The sequence below is a fragment of the Acipenser ruthenus genome, chromosome 2 (genome assembly GCF_902713425.1).
Source record: "Acipenser ruthenus chromosome 2, fAciRut3.2 maternal haplotype, whole genome shotgun sequence".
In the NCBI taxonomy this organism is placed as follows: domain Eukaryota; kingdom Metazoa; phylum Chordata; class Actinopteri; order Acipenseriformes; family Acipenseridae; genus Acipenser; species Acipenser ruthenus.
In genome coordinates, this window is record NC_081190.1 from 13,199,808 (window position 1) to 13,221,372 (window position 21,565).

At 37.4% G+C, this 21,565-nt stretch overlaps 1 protein-coding gene across 4 annotated transcripts in view; it reads right to left on the reverse strand.

The window, feature by feature from the left end:
• LOC117403562 (BMP-2-inducible protein kinase-like) overlaps positions 1-17,991 on the reverse strand; it is a 66,355-nt gene extending 48,364 nt beyond the window's left edge. For 2 of the 4 annotated variants that reach the window (XR_009307534.1, XM_058989676.1), the window contains exon 1: positions 17,122-17,990. Coding sequence is in view for 3 of the 4 variants with exons in the window: in XM_058989676.1 (XP_058845659.1) it covers positions 17,122-17,272 (151 nt within the window). In the remaining variant the exon portion in view is untranslated. Of the gene's footprint in view, positions 1-17,121 lie in introns of all 4 variants that reach the window. The other 2 variants (XM_058989673.1, XM_058989668.1) reach the window with 2 other exon arrangements.
• Between the last annotated feature and the right edge of the window lie 3,574 nt (positions 17,992-21,565).

Genomic DNA, 21,565 nt, shown 5'->3' on the forward strand with positions numbered 1-21,565 from the left:
GTTTGACCTTGCTTCTGCTCAGGCAACAATTCACATTGTAAGGAAGCATGTGCCTGACACAAATTGAAATAAATTTGAAATGCATCAATGTAGACAAAAAAAAAATGACTTTTTTGTTGTTAAGAACTTCAATCTGGACCTCAGTTTGAGTAGGCATAACTTGCATGAATGCTTAATAGTAGACTACAGTGAATGCTACCATGCTACTGTACATACATTTAGGCCTTTATAAATGTAATCAGCAGTCAACATGGTCTAAAGCTTCAACGCTAAGGAGGGTTTGAAATATTTAACAGAATTTACCATTTTGTCAAATAGTGAAGGTAAAGTTGCTATAGTGTTTATTTTGCCTTGCAATTTAAAAAAAAAAAAAAAAGTGTGTTGTTTTTCTGAGCCTGGTGTGCTGAATGTAGATAATGGAGATGGCTATCCCACTGAAACAAGTTCAAGGACAGCAGTGTAGATATCCCGTTCTTATTCCTCAATGCCTGTTTGATCTATCAAACAGTCATCCTGAAAGCTTCATTAAATAATAAAAAAAGTCCACAGCCACTGTACTAACATCAACTTCTTTACAGCAGCCACTGTTTCAACATCTCCAGGACCCAAAAATAATAAGTTTTGTACTAGTTATCAGATTTTTTTTGCCTTGAGTGTATTTATTATCTGGACCTCCAGTGTTAAAAAATGCTGACAAAACCCACATATTTAATAGTGTGTGCAAACCCTTACAAATTACATGTTTGACTGTAATTTAATATTTAAACATTGTCTCTATTTAGACCTGTCACTGAAGATCAACTGAGTGTAAAATGTCTGTGATTATCAACCTCTTTTAGGCTATAAGTGTTAACCTTTAGGTTGAATTTCAAGGAGAGAAGGTGAGACTTATCTCCTCCTTTTCTCTATCTGTAACTCGATCTCTACCAGCACATCAATCAATTTCATGATGTGTTGTCTCCCGATTGGTTAACCAATCTATCCTGCCTCTATAAAACACTACCATTTCTAGCAATCTCTCTCTTCTGAGCTTTGTTTGTTTTGCTGCTGATTCCTTACTATTATTACTACGTACCTGGTTTGACCGTTTCACTTTATTGGTTCTAGCTGACGACTCTCGCTCTTTGGATCTCCCTTGCTTACGGACCTCGGACCATTCTTTCGGAATACCCTCATGCTTGTTTCACCAAATATGGAGTCGCCGAGCGAGGCTTTCCTTCCATCTGACTTGGAAGACAGTCCTTCACACTCCCATGAAATATCATTGCAGTTAAGTAAAAGCTTGTGCACAAAAAGTATTACAAGGATAGGCCTACACGCAAGCTCTTAAAAGCACTGTGACAAGGACGTGGCAATCCTAACCTGAATCTGAACTCTGAACCTGCAGTGGAGGCCCAGCTCCTACACCTACCTCTACTCTCCGAGCTTCCAATCTTGCCACCTCTTCCAGTGCAGAGGTAAAGTCAGTGGCTCCGCTCCACATACGAAGCGGCCTCCTTCTCCAGCACAGCCTCACAATCAGTAGCTGCAAAGCATCTAGCAGTGCCCGCAAGCAGCAGCTACTCTACCTCACCTTTCAACCCTGCTCCTTCCACTTACCCAGCCGCGCAGCACACAGCCGCACTCCATCTTGCAGCACACTGCTCAACCTCAACCTGCCATTACTCTGGCCTTCGAAGCAGCATTGTCCAGGGACTCGGCCGTGCATCCTGCAGCAGTTCTCGCCGGAAGCTCTGCCTTCTAAACAACTCCATCTATCAGTAGGGCCGCAGCCACGCAGCCTCAGCTGACATTGTCAACCTCCATCGCGACATCTCCAGTCACCGGACTGGAAGCAAGGAAGGACATAAAAATGTGGACAACTCTACTGCAACACTGGAATGGGCTATCTATGTTCCACGAGGATTGCATAGGGGCTGCAGATCTTGCCTTGTTCATGGACGCTTCTCATCTAGGCTATGGGGCAATCCTGGTCAAATCAATGGTTTTTTGGCCAATGGCCCCCTGAAATAGCAATTCTAAATCACCAGAACAGAAATCCACTGCATTATTGGAATTATACCCAATAGTTGCTGCTGCTTTCATCTGGGGCAGATTATGGTCTAGAAAATCAATTCTGTTCTATAGCGACAATTCAGCCATAGTCCAAATAATCAATAAAGGCCTATCTTCAGTACCATTCATCATGAAATTACTGCGAAGGCTCATATGGCTATCTGTGTCAAAAATGTCTTGATTCAAGCCAGGCATGTGCCCACTTCCTCTAATAACGTTACCGATGCTCTCCTGTTTGCAGATCTCCAAATTCCACCAGATCATGCCAGCCACATCGCCTCTCCCTCTGCAACCTCCTCCCTTCCATCACCTCATCAAGGAATAAATGAATCCCTTTCCAGTTTACTTCTCTCTGCTCAGGGCTACATGACAGCAGCTCTGGCTCTAGCAACCAACTCATCATACACAACAGCATGGAATTCATACTCTCAATTCTGTGGCCAGCACCGAATCATCCTGACACAGTTCAATCACTACAGGATCCTGGCATTCGTCGTGCACCTCTGGGACATCCTCCAGCTGCCACCCACTACCATTAGATCATATCTGTCAGGGATTCAACACCATTACCGAATCCAGTGCATCCCAGCACCCACCCTCCTTTCACTGCCTGCAATTAGCATGACTCTCCGCGGAATCGAGAAGTCTCTCCCACCTACTTCTCCTATCAGGATGCCGGTCATGACGGATATCCTCCTTAAGATGATTTCCATCCTCCATAACGGATGATTCAATCCAGTAGACATCGTAATGGAAGCAATCTGATACCTTTTTCAGCTTCAGGAATCAGAGCGAGCGACCTCTCCTGCATTAAAGACCAGCACTTCCTGCTGTTTTTTTTTTTTTTTTGTTGAGGACATCAAAAACCGATCAATTGACATTATATACAATTCTCAAAGATTAACTCTTCCCTTTGCCCTTATAGTTGTCTGGCAAAACTCTTTGCTCAGATCTGCTGTTTACCGACTGCTCAAGGAACATTGTCACTAGGAACTGTTTTTCATCTCATCTGTCCTCTCTCATTATTAAAGCAGGTCTGCCATAGCAATTCTTCACTCCTCACTCCTTTAGAATCGGAGCTGCAACTTCAGCTGCCAGAGCAGGACAAAAATCAACATATTATTAAAACTCAAGGTCGCTGGACTTCATCAGCATTTGAGACATTACATTCGAACATCAGCATCAGACATTATTTCAGCCCAGCAATCCCTAGCTAGCTTGCCCGGAGTAGGGGCGCCCTCTCCGCCAGAACTACCAGAGGTTTCCACCTTAAAAAAAAAAAAGTAAAAAGAAAAAAGAAAGGTGTTTGTTCCTCTCTGCTGCGTGGATGTTGTCTAGGTTGTTTTACTAAGCTTGCTATGTCCTGTTTGTCTTCTATTCTATAGTCTTCTTTACCCTCATAGGTGTGAGACTTTCTAGCGGGGAGCTGGGGGTCCATTCTCTGGGGGGGATATTGATCTCTTCCCCTAGCTTCTCAGGCATTCGCCATTCAAGCTCTCTAGCCAGCGGAACCCCCGGCCACAATCATCTTACCTTTCGCATTACGTTCGCTATTCTGCTACATTTCCATCTATACTGAACCTTTAGTTCCTCTACTCTCTCAAAATTTATAATTATACAAACATCTGTTTCCTTCGAGCCCCCTCTAAGTGCCGTTGCTGCGTAATCATATGGGTCTCTATCTTATTTTCTTCCTTCAAGGTCTTGATCACAAGTACGTTCGGCCCCGTCGAGTTGGGGCCATTCTCCTCCCCCGTGGGTTTGCGTCCACATCCAAGCCACCGCCACGGCTCTCCTGTGAGCAGGAGACTAACACTTTATGTTTTCCAGGTCTCGGAGGTCATCCGACCAGCCTTCAGTCACCAAGGCTCCTGATCACAAGACTGATACTTGCTTTCCTAGCCACTTTTTCCCCTTCAAGTAAATAGCGCTCATCGAGCCTGCTATAAATCACTCTCTATACACGTTTCACCGATACTCAGTGAACGGGCCATTTAGATTTACAGATCTAAAAATGATACTGTTCCTTTTTTTTGCCTACCTTTTATTTTATAACTGCAATTTTTTTGGGAGAGTCAAAGACCTTCCCCCTTGTTATGCAGGTTTCCAATCATAAGTGAGCAGAGGCAGGACATAATTTTCTTTCACAGCAAGAAAAAACAGCTACAAAACAAAAAGGTGGCCAAGCTCGGGCCAAGCGCTGCTCCCACTAAAAGGGAGTTCCCACTCCAGGAACCTTCTCCCTACACAAACTAAAACTTTATAGTACCTCTGTACCAATGATCCTGGTTAAACACCCAGTGATCAGTGGTGTAGCTCACCCTGGTTCCACACCCAGTGATCAGTGGTGTAGCTCACTCTGGTTAAACACACAATGATCAGTGGTGTAGCTCACCCTGGGTCCACACACAGTGATCAGTGTTGTAGCTCACCCTGGTTAAACACACATTGATCAGTTGTGTAGAAGCTCACCCTGGTTAAACACACAGTGATCAGTGGTGTACTAGCTCACCCCGTTTCCACACACAATGATCAATGGTGTAGCTCACCCTTCCACACACAGTGGTGAGGATTCTTCTCCTTCCCCTCCAGGGAAGCACCAACAAAGAACAAATGGCTGGCTCTCCAGACCCTTTTTAAAGGCATGTGACCAGGGTTAATCGGTTATCAATTTGTCAATTGACACCTGGCCACCTGCTGCAGATTCCTTTCAATTATATAATTTATAAAAAGAAAAGCACCTTTTTCTTCTGCTGCATGCAAAAACTTCACATCAGGCAATGGCAAAAGCAATAGAGTGTGCTCTGTCTTACAGTGATGAACAGCTGTTAGGTCTCCTGAAAGCACCTTATTTTAAAGCAACACCAGTGTGAATGATGATGCAGTAAAATATATATATAGTTTTTTATAAGCAAAAGTGCCTTTTCTTTTGTCATTTCCCCCTAAAATTTTGGAATCCCCCCCATTGGCTGCAGCATAGGGGGGAAATCCCCCCAGCACACAAAAATGAAATTAAAGCCCTGGTTTATATTAAGGCCTAATTTAATTTAAATTATTAAGCACTTGTAGTTTTCGTACCAAGTAATTAAACTGAATACACATTGTCCAGTTTTGTATGCTACCCCCGTCTGCTAAGGATCTTTCTGGAACCTATTTACTTATAAACAGAAAATAAAATCTTTGATGTTTAGTTGTTTTGTAAACAAACACAATGCCTCAGGCCAATAGGACATGAAGCTTTGCATACATTAAGAAAATGCTTTCAATTGGTCTTATTACATTTGTATTACTATTATTATGTCTGAAATTGGTTGTACCTGTCTGAAGAGATGTTTATAAAAAGGGCTTATAAAAATCTGTACAAGGTAAAAAAAAAAATTACAGGAATTTATTTTACATATAATAAATAGGGATAAAATCGGTAATAAATAGTTTTTAATTGAAACATCGGTAAAAAATCGGGGCAAAAAAATCTCAGTATACACACTTTACACGTGGAATATGATGCGTAGCAATTCTGGTTCCTGATTAACTTTAATGTCCCTGGCATGTATGATGAAGCAGAATCTGTGCAAGTCGAAGCCACATCCCAAGTTAGCTGATACTTTGCAAACGTTTAGCCAATCAATGTGCTGATGGAAATAGGATCTAGTACAGAAGGTATGAACATGACATTTTATCTGACAGTCTAAAATGTGTTTAAAAGGGGGGAATATTTGGAAATCCCCTTAAACTGCTGTCAGCCCCAACCACACCAGCCACCACCAAGATATTTAATTGACTACTAAGTATAGTTTAACAAACAATATTTATTACACTTAATAAATAACACAGTTTCATGTTTAACAAACAATATTTATTACACTTAATAAATTACACAGTTTCATGTACAGGGTGTTAATACTTATGTCTGCAACTGTACATAAACACACACATATATAAAATACATGGATGAAGGTTATATTTGCATCCTGAGCCATTCGAAAAAAAAGGCATAATCCCACAGTAGTGACGTCAAAAAGTGATAATTCCTCTAGAGGAAAATATACTTGACCTTTGACCCATTCGACTCCGAGACCATCACTTTCAATTCAAGCACAAAATGTCCCAGAGTAGAGAAATGTTCATTAATAATTAACAAAATGAGAATACGTTGAAAATAAATAAATAAATAAATAAATAAATAAATAAATAAATAAATAAAATAAAGTAATGCAGCTACATTCATCTCAGAGAAACTTGAGAGGAAGAGGAAATTAAAACAAGGTAAAGGCAATCATCCAAATAAAGCTGAAGCTCTTTCGGATAACAACATAAAACATCTGTACAGCAATGAAACAAGTTTAAAAAACCCAACTGTACTGCTGAACCTAGTCGTCTTTAATATTAGCATCACAAGGTACCCATGTATTATAAAAGGGCAGTAGTGTGGAGTAGTGGTTGGGGCTCTGGACTCTTGACCGGGAGGGGTCATTGGTTCAGTCCCAGGTGGGGGACACTGCTGTTGTACCTTTGAGCAAGGTACTTTACCTAGATTGCTCCAGTAAAAACCCAACTGTATAAATGGGTAATTGTATGTATACACACCGTAAAAATCGTGGTATAGGTCGCAGTGACGTAAAAGTCGCTCCCCTCCTTTGAGACCAAAAACACCTTTGTGTTTAAAATATTTTACAACTGATATCTGCTCAACACCGATAAATAAAGATACACAGGTTTAGTTTCAAAATAACCCTTGTTTGCAACATTTTATTACATTAATAATGTGTGTTGTTATTTGTTTTTAGTTAAACTGCCAGACACTCTTTTTTTTCAAAATTTCAAAATAATTGGTTTAAGTAAATTTAAACGCAATGTTGAAATACATCAATATAGATATAACACTACTACAAGTACTGTAAATTGCAGTAGTAACAGTGTAAACCACTGACAAATGGTACTTGAATGGATTTAAAAATTAATAATTACGAGTGTAAAATCAAGTTATACATCCCACATCACATTTGTATTAACCTATTTTATTTTCACTTACCAAGTACCCAAACAAGTTCAAGATTTCCATTACATGAGAGTAGGTGTTAAAACTTCATGCTGATATTGGGCTCAGCTCTTGCCAAGATAAGCACCAACTAAGACATAACTTATTTTACTGTAAACTAATGTGATCCATCTGTGTTTCCTTCCATCTGATGATGTAGATATCCTTCTACCTAGTGTTGATGGCTGAAGTGTAATGCTGGCTCCTGGGATCAGCCTACTTTGCCTCCCTGGCGCATCAACACGGCTGCAATGCTGGCTCCAGGGATCAACCACAGGGCGGCCTCCCCTAGCGCATCAGCATGACAACTGTCTGGACTGAGCTGAGTAAGGTACTTCTCTGAGTAATTTGGTTTGGTATGTAGGTCTTACTATTCACAAACCACCAGTTGCAACACCCTAAGAGCGTTAAATTTGCATTATTTGCAAGTAGAGCTACAACTATGGTACTATTGAACATGATTTTATATATATATATATATATATATATATATATATAGCTCAAAGAGCCAGCTGCCCAACATTGATATGTTGTACATATCTTTCCCAAGGGAGCCTGTGTTTGAATCAAAACATTGGAGGTAGTTATAGGTTTTTGATGGCATGACAACTACTTGTTATTGTTTACATTCAAATCCATGATTTATTCTTACATGATGTAATGGTGTTCTATATATTGTGACATCATTTTTACTTCTATCTTTGAATCTGTATTAATTCTAATTAACATTACTTTATATAAACTTATATTTTTATTATATCATGCAATGCTGGCTCTGAGGATCGGTCTTGATTTGGCCTCCCCAGCGCATCAGCATGTACAACTTTTGAATGAATTTTGTTTATTTATTTAAATGTTATATATTTATTGAAGTTAATTAGTTCATTCTTTTCTGTTGAGTCCCACTGGCATAATCATGTTCAGTCTATTTATCCATTTACTTTCTTTTATTCTTCTACATGTCACATTGTCTAATTTCAGCTGTTCTAATACTACAAACTTTACATCGTGTATGTCATGTCCTTGACAGCAGCTGGCTCTTTGAGCTAAAATATATATATATATAAAAAGAATATATAAAATATATATATCAAAAGAAAGTGACTATGTAAAACAAAGAAATGTATTAAAAACAAATCTTAAAAAAAGAGGATACAAAGAAAAAATTATAGAGACAGAGTTAAGAAAAGTGGATAAACTAAAAAGAGATGATCTACTAGATTATAAAAATAGAGATAAAAAGGTCAAAAGAGTCCCATTAATAATGACTTACTCTAAACTTTTGCCCAATATTTCTAAGATAATTTGGAAACACTTGCGGATTCTACATAATTCAGAAAAATTAAAAAAAGTATTTCTTAAGGCCCCAGTTGTAGCATTCAAAAGAGAAGGTAATTTAGGTGATATTTTAGTTCACAGTAAACATAAAAGAATAATTGACAAAATAGGTTCTACGACCATATGCACTAGTAGATGTAAAATGTGTAAATACACAGACAAACGTAAAAATATAATTAAACATAAGAACACCACATATCCACTAAAAATTAATACCTACTGTAAAAATAGCAATGTTGTTTATGGAATAGCCTGTGAAAAATGTGATGAAATCAAATATGTTGGAGAGACTGGAACAACTTTATACAAAAGAATTCAGAACCACCTTTCATTAATTAGAAATAAAAAAATGAATGAACCAATAGTACAGCACTTCACCAGTCAGGGACATGACATAAATGATGTAAAGTTTGTAGTATTAGAACAGCTCAAATTAGACAATGCGACATATAGAAGAATAAAAGAAAGTAAATGGATAAATAGACTGAACACGATTATGCCGACGGGACTCGACAGAAAAGAATGAACTAATTAACTTCAATAAATATATAACATTTAAATAAATAAACAAAATTCATTCAAAAGTTGTGCATGCTGATGCGCTGGGGAGGCCAAATCTAGACTGATCCTCAGAGCCAGCATTGCATGATATAATCATTTTTTTTTTTTTTTTTTTTTTAATTCGCTAACTCTGCTAGAAATGGATTTTTGTGGAAACCTGGTTTTTCCTGGTAATGGACATAACTGCTTGGAATTCGCTACTTTGTTTTAATGAAAACATAGCCAAAGAGAAAAACTTTTAAAGCTCAGTCTATGTACACTTTCTTAAGCTTATTTCTAACTAATCACTTCTTTGAATAGACTTTTGCAGGATTTGTTCCAATCCATGAAATAAAAACAAAAAAGGTCTCTCAGGGGTGGTTTCAAAAGTCAGTGAAAAAGAAACTACATTTTCATTTAAGGGTAAGCAGTGTTTTGCTTTCACTTTTCTGGTAACCAGGTAGTTAATTCAAACCAGCCCTGATTATGACATTTCAATCTGACGTAATGTGGACTAAAGCAAAAAAATATATATTGAAAACTTCTTGGCTTTAATAGATGATTGGTGCATTGTTCAGGAAGAGGACATATCCGCAGTTATTGTACTGCAACTCTCTTCAGGGGAGCCAAGGAAGAACACTCAGCTTAAACAAGGGCCAGCGTTATGGAAATCCCTGACACATATGCATCCTGTGGTGTATGCTTATCAATGCATTTCTTGATATAATTTTAGAGAGCACATTTCTTATCCCTTGTCACTCCTTTGGGGTGCAAACATAGCTCAGCAAAATAAACAAGCATGCCATCATTCAGACAGATCAGCCGTCACAGAATGCTTTCAAACAGCAGAATTGTTACCCACCAGCATGCCCAATTGCATGGGACTTTTATATAAACCTAATAAAATACAATACTATATTAATAGAACATGTACTGTACACTGTAGGCTAAAAAAACAAATCTAGCAAACACCCTTTGTGTGATCAGCACTGCAAACAATGGGGTGAGAAGAGGTACATTTTGAATCCCCAGAACTACAGCAATTAACTGTTTGAGTTTCTATGTTGACGTTTTATTTCTTTTTGTTTTTATTAAATCGACTGCATTGTTATGGTTGTAATGGTTTAATGACTGCTATGTAAAGCATGGTTAATCATCAGCAAAATTGATAGCACAGCAAATCTTACAGATACAAAACAAAACGATGCGACTACAGTGCAAGCACATTACATGACAGGAAATGCTTAGAACATTTGGCCTGTCCTCAGCTAACACTTTTTGTTTCTGGTGATAGAAGCCTTCAAACAAACAGAGGGTGAACCATTTGTGTTTACTTTTATATTTAACATTTTTTAATTAAACAGCAGCTGCATTTGCCTGCCCTTTTCAGTGTTTTGCAGAAATGAAATGAACAGGGAACAGTGGCTATAACTGTATTGTCTTATCTTTGAAGCCTTCTGGCCATCCTACAATATGAACTTACTGCAACAGAATGTTTTGAATGTATGCTGCAAGCCCCAAGGTACAGGGAAGCAAAACAAAGGGAAAAATAGTGTTGTAACATTACACTGTTAGCATTTAACAGGAAACACACAAAAAGCTACAAACAAGGCTCTGGACCTTTAGATAGCAGGCTTATATTTAGTGGAAAAGCTGTGCACATAACACGACCCAAATATTAACAGTTTTGTCATGGGGGCCCCACTACTGACAATGAGTAAGGGAATTATGTAAGAACATAAGAACAACAGAAGAAAGCTTACAAATGAGAGGAGGCCATTCGGCCCATCTTGCTCATTTGGTTGTTAGTAGCTTATTGATCCCAAAATCTCATCAAGCAGCTTCTTGAAGGATCCCAGGGTGCCAGCATCAACAACATTACTGGGGAGTTGGTTCCAGACCCTCACAATCTTCTGTGTAAAAAAAGTGCCTCCTATTTTCTGTTCTGAATGCCCCTTTATCTTATCTCCATTTATGACCTCGTCCTTGCTTCTTTTTTCAGGTCGAAAAAGTCCCTTGTGTCGACATTGTCATTACCTTTTAGAATTTGGAATGCTTGAATCAGATTGCCGCGTAGTCTTCTTTGTTTAAGACTGAACAGATTCAATTCTTTTAGCCTGTCTGCATACGACATGCATTTTAAACCTGGGATAATTCTGGTCGCTCTTCTTTGCACTCTTTCTAGAGCAGCAATATCCTTTTTGTAACGAGGTGACAAGAACTGAACACAATATTCTAAATGAGGTCTTACTAATGCATTGTAAAGTTTTAACATTACTTCCCTTGATTTAAATTTAACACTTTTCACAATATATCTGAGCATCTTGTTGGCCTTTTTTATAGCTTCCCCACATTGTCTAGATGAAGACATTTCTGAGTCAACATAAAATCCTTCTTTAATTTCAGTATCTCCCATATTATATTTATAATGCACATTTGTATTGCCTGTGTGCAGTACCTTACACTTTTCTCTATTAAATGTCATTTGCCATGTGTCTGCCCAGTTCTGAATGCTGTCTAGACCATTTTGAATGACCTTTGCTGTTGCAACGGTGTTTGCCACTCCTCCTAATTTTGTGTCGTCTGCAAATTGAACAAGTTTGCTTACTATACCAGAATCCAAGTCATTAATGTAGATTAGGAATAGCAGAGGACCTAATACTGTGGTACATCCCTGTGCTACACCACTGGTTACCTCACTCCATTTTGAGGTTTCTCCTCTAATCAGTGCTTTCTGTTTTCTACATGTTAAGCACTCCCTAATCCATGTGCATGCGTTTCCTTGAATCCCTACTGCGTTCAGTTTGAGAATTAATCTCTTATGCGGGACTCTGTCAGTTAGACATGATCTCCCTTTCCTAAAACCATGCTGACTGTCTCCCAGGATACTGTTACCATATAGGTAATTTTCCATTTTGGATCTTATTATAGTTTCCATAAGTTCACATATAATAGAAGTCAGACTTATTGGTCTGTAGTTACCTGGTTCGGTTTTGTTTCTCTTTTTGTGGATCGGTATTACGTTTGCAATTCTCCAGTCTGTCGGTACAACCCCTGTCTCAAGAGACTGTTGCATGATCTTGGTTAGCGGTTTGTAAATAACTTCTTTCATTTCTTTGAGTACTATTGGGAGGATCTCATCCGGCCCAGGGGATTTGTTTATTTTAAGCTCCTAGTCCCTTTAACACTTCTGCCTCGGTTATGCTAAAGTTATTTAAAACAGGATAGGAACAGGTTGACATGTGGGGCATGTTGTCTGTATCCTCCTTTGTAAAAACTTGTGAAAAGTAGTAATTTAATATATTTGCTATTTTTTTTCTTCGTCTATGATTTTGCCATTTGTATCTCTTGGACATTTAACCTCCTCTTTGAATGTTCTCTTGCTGTTATAATATTGGGAAAACATGCTGGAATTGGTTTTAGCCCCCTTAGCAATGTTCATTTCTATCTCTCTCCTGGCCTTTCTAACTTCCTTTTTGACTTGCTTTTGCAGTTCCAAGTACTCTTTCTGTGTAGTTTGTTTTTGGTTCCTGTAAATTACCTTTTTTCGCTGAATTTTTTTTTTTTTTTTAATTGATCTATTAAACAATTTTGTTTTAGATTTGAATTTGACTACTTTTGGGATGCAATTGTTTTGCGCCTCTAGTACTACATTTTTTTTTAAAAACAGCCATCCTTTTTCTGTGGATGTTTTCTCTATTTTACTCCAATCTACTTCTGTTAGTCTCTGTTTCATACCTTCATAGTTTGCCTTTCTAAAATTGTAAACCTTAGCTTTAGTCATTACTTTTCGGGTTTTAAAAATCACTTCAAATGAGACCATTTCGTGGTCCGAGTTTGCCAATGGTTCTCTGACCTCTGTTTTAGTTATTCTGTCTTCGTCATTTGAAAAGACTAAATCAAGTGTAATACATTCAGTAGATGATTTAAAAGTGATAACACATGCTAGTCATCACATTACGCTGTCATCTTATACTTGAATATGTTAATTTGTTTTGTGCTTTCTTGCTTTTTTAATAAGAATATATTTCCTTGGCAAACGCAAACCCTACTTTACTATTGTTACTGTAGGCACTGCTGTGCTGATCTGCATCAGCAACACAGTGACAATGCTTGATTCCACTGACCTCAACAACAAACGCTGTATACAAATGAGAATCTCTTTGTCCTAACTGATGTATTTAATACAGAAACGTACTGCCAGACACACACCACAAAAAACCTCCTGCATGCAGTAGGATTCAGGTAAAAGGCAGCCAGTGTCAATGATGTTGGCATCCATAAATGGTTACATGTTTTTCAATAGGAGTTTTGACAGAGATCCAAAACATTTGTTTTACTTGTTAAAGGTGAACCACAGTAATAACTTGTTTTCCTTCCATTTGGTCATGGAATACAAGTAAGCTATCAGGCATGAATGCGCTTAGCAGAAGATATTACATTTTTACACAAAACAACTAACAGTAAATCCATACAGTACAGTAGCTGCCCAAAACTGACCGTGACTGACAAAGAGTACAAGACATCTTGAAAAAAAAGACATTTTATATGATATTTCTTTTTGGCACATTGTACAGTATATTGACAATTATTAAGCCAAGGGTAATTCCAGTATTGCCCGCGACTTACTGAACTAGGAAAGGAAATCAGAACTACATGATTTATAAAAAGAAATAGTTCAATGTTTTTTAAATTTGATTCATAGTTGATGCTGTGACGTTCCAGTGGGCATCTACTGTCTGATAGAATCCTTCTAGAGCTGGAAGTTGATGCTAAAGCCATTTTTTAAAATGTGTTAGAAATACAGTTACTCTACGGTTAACAACAGCAAGGACATGTAATTGCAGATCATTTGCTAGCAATCAAATTAGCCCCATTTTCATTTTCACAATCTCTTTGCCCATTTTGGTCTATTTATAAGCTATTAAATTGGTCTAAATGTATAAGCTCCAGCAACCATTTACAGACATCTGTATGTCTTCCACTGCTCTCCAAAGCAGAATGCTCCAGCAGGAATACAGACTGGGGGAGGTGTGGGTACTTCAAAAATAGGAATAGCACAGTTACAATAGCTGGCTGTTTTGATAGCACAGTCCTGCCCTTTTTTATTTTCTAAGGGTGTTCAGAGACACCATCTGCTTTACAAAGACAACAGCACTGTAAATGTTAAGTCATGCTTTTTTCATCTACAGTACAAACTGTAACCTCTGTATCGCTGAACAACAATTACTGATTGTTTGCCAACTAGAAAACTTGGATGAACCCACCCTTCTCTCACACACACACACACACACACACAGATACTAAACTGCCAAACTGTGAAACTCCATTCTTGATTTAAGAGCATCACATTTTTTTTTTTTCTTTTTTCAATTTCTATTTATTGTACACTACCTGCTGGAACAATGGACACCTCATTATTTCGGACAACCTGTCTGTCTCCAGACATGTCTGGTTTATCAAGGGACTACTGTACTAAAAACTATGGATTGCAGTATATGCACATTTACAGTAAACACATTTCTATATTTAGCATCGATTTGCATACTGTAGGCTTTGTGTGTTTTACTGCGTCTAATATCACTTTTGCAGAATGTCCTATTTTAAACTTGAATAACTTGAAGGTACCCCTGGCTGTTGACTCCAGATACAGTAGGTGCTACTGCAGGTGGTACCAAAGTCACTTCTTTGGGTAAATCTGTCATGGGCAGCACCACTATTTTGAAGTGCATTCATTACAACCCAAACATATAGATGGAAAATCAGTACCACAAATGTAAAGTCTTGCATGACAAATTCGAGTGAGCTCATAAGCAAAGCCGTTGCTTTTCATTGAAGGCCAAATGTTGTCATACAGTAGTCTGAAACAAGGTCAACTTCATGCCACACCCATGCTTCAAAACAGATTTAGCAAGAACCAATTGCTTTTTTTCAGATCGATTGCAGCTGTGTCTGAACATGTATTTTTTTTTTTTTTTTACTTCTCAGCAAGATAAATATTTCTGGCCTAGTGTGACACATCTAGGCTATACCTTGCTTATGGTTTTTATTCACCCTATCATGACAAATTAATATCATACTTAGTTTCGATACCTTAGTTTCGATACCCAGATGGTTTGGCAAGGGATGTACTGGAGATACTTTTATTAAAAGAAATTGCACCAAATTACTTTGAACTGTAATGCCTTCATGAATGTGTTGAAGAATGCAGAACACACTAAATTGCTTTATTAATGTGACATGCAATACAGATGTTTGGTGTATTGTTTTTTATTATTATTATTATTAGTTTATTTAGCAGACGCCTTTATCCAAGGCGACTTACAGAGACTAGGGTGTGTGAACTATGCATCAGCTGCAGAGTCACTTACAAATACGTCTCACCTGAAAGACGGAACACAAGGAGGTTAAGTGACTTGCTCAGGGTCACACAATGAGTTAGTGGTTAAGGTGGGATTTGAACCGGGGACCACCTGGTTACAAGCCAGTTTCTTTAACCACTGGACCACACAGCCTCCTTAATACAATAGCTTTCTCCCTAATTACCACCTAGAGTATCAGGAAGTAGCATCACATAGCATTTGCAGTGATATTGAACAACTGAATATAAACTGAACGAAAGTCATTAGTAAGTTGCACCTTCCAAATCAAATCGGTTCAACTTAATGATTCAATTGATTTGTCTAATCAAAAAATGCTTTCTTTTCCATTACCAATTTCCAAGCCCATCTACTAGTCTTCATTAAAACAGTGTTTAAGGGGTATATTTTAAAAGTGTTTACTCCAGGCACCAGCCTTTTTTTTATTTATTTATTTTTTTAAACAACTAGTTTGAGGAAAAAAAAACAATTGTTTATTTATTTTCCCTGAAATAAGTTAAAAGCTGGAGTAAATGTTTTTAAAATATATCACATTACATTTTAAAGAGTGAAAACTAAAGCTGTAAAAATGAGTTCTCTTATTTATTATAATCACCTTATTGATGATCACCTTTCATGGTGATGGAAGGTTCTTTATTTATTTTCACTTTTAGGGATATAGCTATGCTGCCAATGTTGCTTTACAGAAAGTGGAAGTGTTTAGGTTTCAGGAAGCAGCAACTTTTAATGTTGTGTTGTCTATGATGAGCATTTCCCCATTTAAGTAAAAAAACAACAAAAGATCCTCAACATATACAAAAGGGAGACTGTAAAAAGAGAGGGATGGGATGCCACAGCAATATTAAGCAGCTGTAATATGTACTGTGTAGAAAGTTCTGGTAAGTTACAATATGAAATCATACCAGATGGTGACATAGGACACACTGCAGCTGACTGTTACATGATCATTCCATACAAAATGTACCCAATTAATAAACAAGTGATTAAACATATGTTCTGTAACTTATGCATGGCAGGCCAACATGGTCCCAATTTTCTAGAAAGTGTTCATAAACCAGAAGATATTTATTGGTGTAAAATGCCTCCTATGTTCCATTGGAAATGCAGTCAGAATGTATGATTACACCATACCGAGAAGCGACTGATTGTGATTTAAACTACAGAGTACAGAATGGTGGGTAAACATTTAGGGCCAGTGGCCTCTACTGTTTTTTTTTTTTTTTTTTTTTTTTTAATTCAACATTATCGATAGGGGCCGATGTTGATGTTCCTGTTGTATGAGATTCCTCTAGAAGTTAATAGAGGACACCATTTCTTTTTTTTTTTCTGTAAAACAAACATTTCTGTGCGGTAAACAGCTAACTAATTGGACTGTTTTACCAACTTTGTGAGCTGCTTTGTCATTCTAAACAATCCTCCATGTCGAAATACAAACTTTACTTACAATATAAATGTTGTTGTACAACTCTCTATAAAGAAGTCAATGTTTAGTGATTACTTGCATATGGTATCCTGGAGCAACGTGTGTTTATTTTTTAAAAACATGTCTCGAGGTTTAATTACGCAGGTAAAGTATAACTGTGCTTGTTCTTACAGAGGGTGGTGCTTTGGGCAACTGCTAGTGCTACACTAGGCAACGATAGGCAATAAAGATATTGAACCTGGCAAAACATACGAATATTTTGAAATGTAGTTCTACACAAACCCAAGCACTCCAGTACACATTTTAAAAAGAGAAAAGAAAAACGGTAGATAACAAAAACAGCATACCTTCAGCAATCAGTTCTTCCACTGTGACTTGGTATCGGCCCACACCAAACACTCTTCCGATGTAATTACTGACTCCAGAACCCGAACCGGACCCAGATCCTCCTCCTAGTCCACCACTCTCTGACCTTGGCATACGGGAGAACTTCTTCATTCTTGAAAACTAAATCACCGACTCCCAAACACTACTTACTGTACCAAGCCACTGCAACTCCAGTTCAAATGTGCGATTGTCGGCGTGTCTCTTGCCTAGCACTTCATTAGCACAGTCCTATGTGCTTTCTAAATATCCAATTCGAATGGCAAAGTGGACCTGTGCAAACCATTAAGCTCAAATCAGTTGGGTGTAATATAACTTACCATGTATTTTTTTTTTTTTTTTTTTTAATATAATGTTGATTACTGATTTTCAGTTTTCAATTGTCAAATTGAAACTGAAATAGTTCAAAGAATTATGTAATATATGTATAAACCAATTTCAGCTCACTAAAACGCCTAATTCTATTGCTTGGGTTCAGGAGTGTAAAGATACTGTTATGAAAACTAAGGCACATTAAACCAAGGCAAAGGAAACGCCTCCTCTCTCGTCTCCGTTCAACACAACACGACTTCCCCACTTCCCCTTTACACTGTGACACTTACACACTAACGCAGCCAAACTGCATCTGCATACGCCTAACAAAACACGTTACTAACGACTTCCAGCGATATTTCCGAAAATAAATCCTAAACCGTCATTTCAAGTCTTGCAGCATTATTCTCTACTCCGTTCCGTTAAACTTCGAACTCTCGTGACTCCCAGCACAAAAAAAGGTGGGTGGTTTGTTATTACCCAATACGTCCGACTAAACCTAACCCAACTAAGGTCTGCTTTGTCCCTGTGGTGATTGGTGAATAAAGCTAGCGTTTAGGCACCGCCTCTCTCTGATGGGACAAAAGGAATGCCAGTCAAAACGTCTCTTCTTCTTCCTTGTTTGGTTGAGGGGGGCACTGACAGCTACAAAAAGCGGCGAAGCAGCGGGCAGTGTCGGGAAGGTTGAGTCTGAAGAGTGGGTGTTTATGTTAGATATGAAAACCTCGCTCATTAAGGATGACACGGACCACTGCTTATTGTCACAAACACATACATAGTTTCTTTTATACAGCATAACACACCCTGGAAAGCCAGAATCGCATTGTATTGAATTCTATTGAATTGTGGTTGACTTGTTACATATTGTATGGAAAACAAAAAATACTGGGCCCATACACAAAACTGTGAAGCATGTTTTAGTGTATATAAACATCCTCTTTGACTAAATAGTGCTTTGAATAATGAGAATACCGTAAGAAACACAATCTAAACAATTACAAAACAGTTAATGAACAATAACACATTGTAAAACATGTAAACGTTCTGTAAAACAGAATTATGTCATAGTTTAGCCTTGCAGTATGTACAGCCTATTTTATCAGAAAGATAGTTTACATTGCCCAAAAGTAATTTCTAGCTATAAATCCCTGAAAACATGTTTGTCATGTGTAAACCCAAAATTAAAAAAAATCCTGCAAAACATCAAATTTGCATTTATTGATAACATTTCAAAATAACCCATTGATCTAATATGTTCATCATGGACTTTTAAGGCAGCAACATTCTTGTCATGTATATGATGTATACGAACAAGGGAAATTGCACAAGTACAAAGCTATACAATTGGCCTTCCCTTTAAACGTAGTATCAAAAATGTCTTATATTTCGCAGCTCTATATTTTAAATGATTTTTTTTTTTTTACCTCTTAATGCTTTTTTCTAGTTTATATTAAGCACCCAATAGAACTTATTAAAGGTAATGGCTGTGATTAAGATATACCAAAAATAAATTCCTATAATATATTACCATACTATAAATAGGATCTCTGGTCTGAGGGTTACAGGGATGAGGTAGTTGACAGGTATACAACATTCCTCTCCAAAACCATACTCCAAGATGGTTACAATCAAATACATTTTTAAAATGTTCAGTTCATGCAGTTCAACAGAGTTAGTTTTACTAACAGATGTCTAGTTTTGGAGTCAATGTCATCCAGTTTTACTTGTCTGTTCCCACTTGCTTGTGCCAAATACGGATTCCGAGAATAAACATACTGGCCACATAATTTGCATGCAACAAAATTCTTATTGTGTGCAATATCATATATGCTTTCCGAGGCCTTGGCATATATGTATACTTAAGGATCTATGATTCAGTTATTGTTTTTTTTTTTAAAACAATGTGTTTCTAAGGTAATGGTTTCAGATTTCTAAGACCCATGTCAGTATTCGTCTCCACAATAAATGGGTTGTGAAGTACAGTATATGATCTCTGTCTGTATCTGTTGCACATTTTCAATGTCTTCTGCTAGCCTGTCCCAAAAGTTCTAGTTATTTTCAAGAGATTCTGTAAAATATATGCAGACTTAAAGTTGAGGTTTATGAAACACTGACCTTGTGACTTTCTAGTAAGATATAAGATGAAAACATTCAGCTCCAGTCTCTCTAATTCTTTTAGTTCTTACTGCAATGATTCAAATACTCTGAGTTCAGAAGCTGCTCTTCAGTTCTAGCAGTCAGTCATAGGCATGTAAGCTAAATCTGTGTCTTCATGTTGAACGTGTCAGTGTCCCCATTTGTATATGTGGACAGTAATAAAAAGTATGTAAAAGCTGAAGCAACTTACTCTTTAATTAATATATAAAGTATTCAATACAATTTAGCAATCATAAAAACACAGCGACACACCTACTAGAATGTATTAATAACAGAATATTGAGGCTACATTTCATGTTTTATGGTTAATCTTCGAAGTTTAAAGGTTAAAACATGAAAGTGAGCCACAACTGTGAACAAGCACTATTTCCAAATATATATATATATATATATATATATATATATATATATATATATATATATATATATATATATTTACTGTGTGAATGTTGTTTCTGCTGTAGTTTCACCAAAACAAGATAGTATAGTATATGTGCAGCCCATGAATCATCATACACATCGTATTTCATATTCGGAATTCTTAGTATCAGTGAATAAGCATTCCAGTCATATTCCAGATATGGATAACTGGAATAATGATATTTAAAACGTTCAAAACATTGTTTTAAAAGTATGTACAGTATGTGCATGAAATATTGAGATTCAATCCAGAACATTGGGCTGCTTGTTTGCATGGAGACTGTCAGGCGGGAGCTGTGAGGAAGCTCCCTGGGACGCCAGGTGCAATCCTTCCTAACAGGAGCCGATGCAAGTGCTGTTCCCTCACTGAGGAGGTCAGGGTTAAAGAGACAAAAATGATCCGTATTCCTCCACTGTTTTAATAACATCATTTACTGCTGCTACGAGCAGAACAGCATTCTTAAATCTCAATCTTTATAAGCAGAGAGGAGTTATTAATATCTTATTGGAAAAGTGAGTTCCACTGATACGGTCATCTTTCGTTTGAAGATATATAGTAGCAGGGAAACTAAACAAAGCTGAACTGTGTGTGTTAGCAACATTGATCTTCTCCCAGGTGTTGGACATTTTCTATTGATTGGTCACAATGTAAGGAAACATCATAATGTACAGTTTCGGGAGCTAACGTGTGATGAGGACTGGGGTTATTGGTGCTTCATTTTCATATACAGTAAAGTACTTGCACATCTCTCTATCTCTCTCTCCCAGATTCAAATCTGTCATAGAGTCATTGTGTGCCCAGTTTCCTCTGTCCTGTTGAACCCTTTTGCACTTGCTGGCACCACTTTAATTTCCTATTTGTGCCAAGGCACCCAGAAAGTGCCCTAACTGCTGTGTACCAAGACAAAGAGCCCCAACAAAGAGAAGAAACCGTACAAAACATGGATTGACACACAGGGAGAGAAGAAACAATACAAAAGAACAGGCTGACACCATCTGAGTGCTGTGGTAACACTGGAGTCCTTGTGCATCTTGAATACAGTAAATGCTTTAAAAACAAATCCAAAACAACACCAATAAAATACAATGATTGCCAGATGCATTTGGTAGTATAATCATCATGATTATTTCTCCAGCATGCTAATCTTGAAATACCTGCAGAAGAACGGACACAGCAGAGAGAGTTTTTATTAACATTTCTATTAAAGTGGCAGTGTCTCTCAATCATGTTCAGCTATATATTTGGTTCCTGGGTTTTATCAGTCTGTTATAGTTTTGCATTCTGTGTACTTCAGCAAAAACAGATATTGATGTCTGTCCATTTTGTTTACATTCCCTCACTGAAGCCTTCTTGAGCAAAACAGGCTAGTGCATGCCACAAAAGAAGATTATGAATATCAACTTCAGATTTCACTGTAAGTTGTAAACAAACTCCATAAAGTTATACAATGAAGATATTCTTTTAAAACCCCTTTTACAGGAAATGTTTTATTCGTTACAACTTCCTTAAATACTATG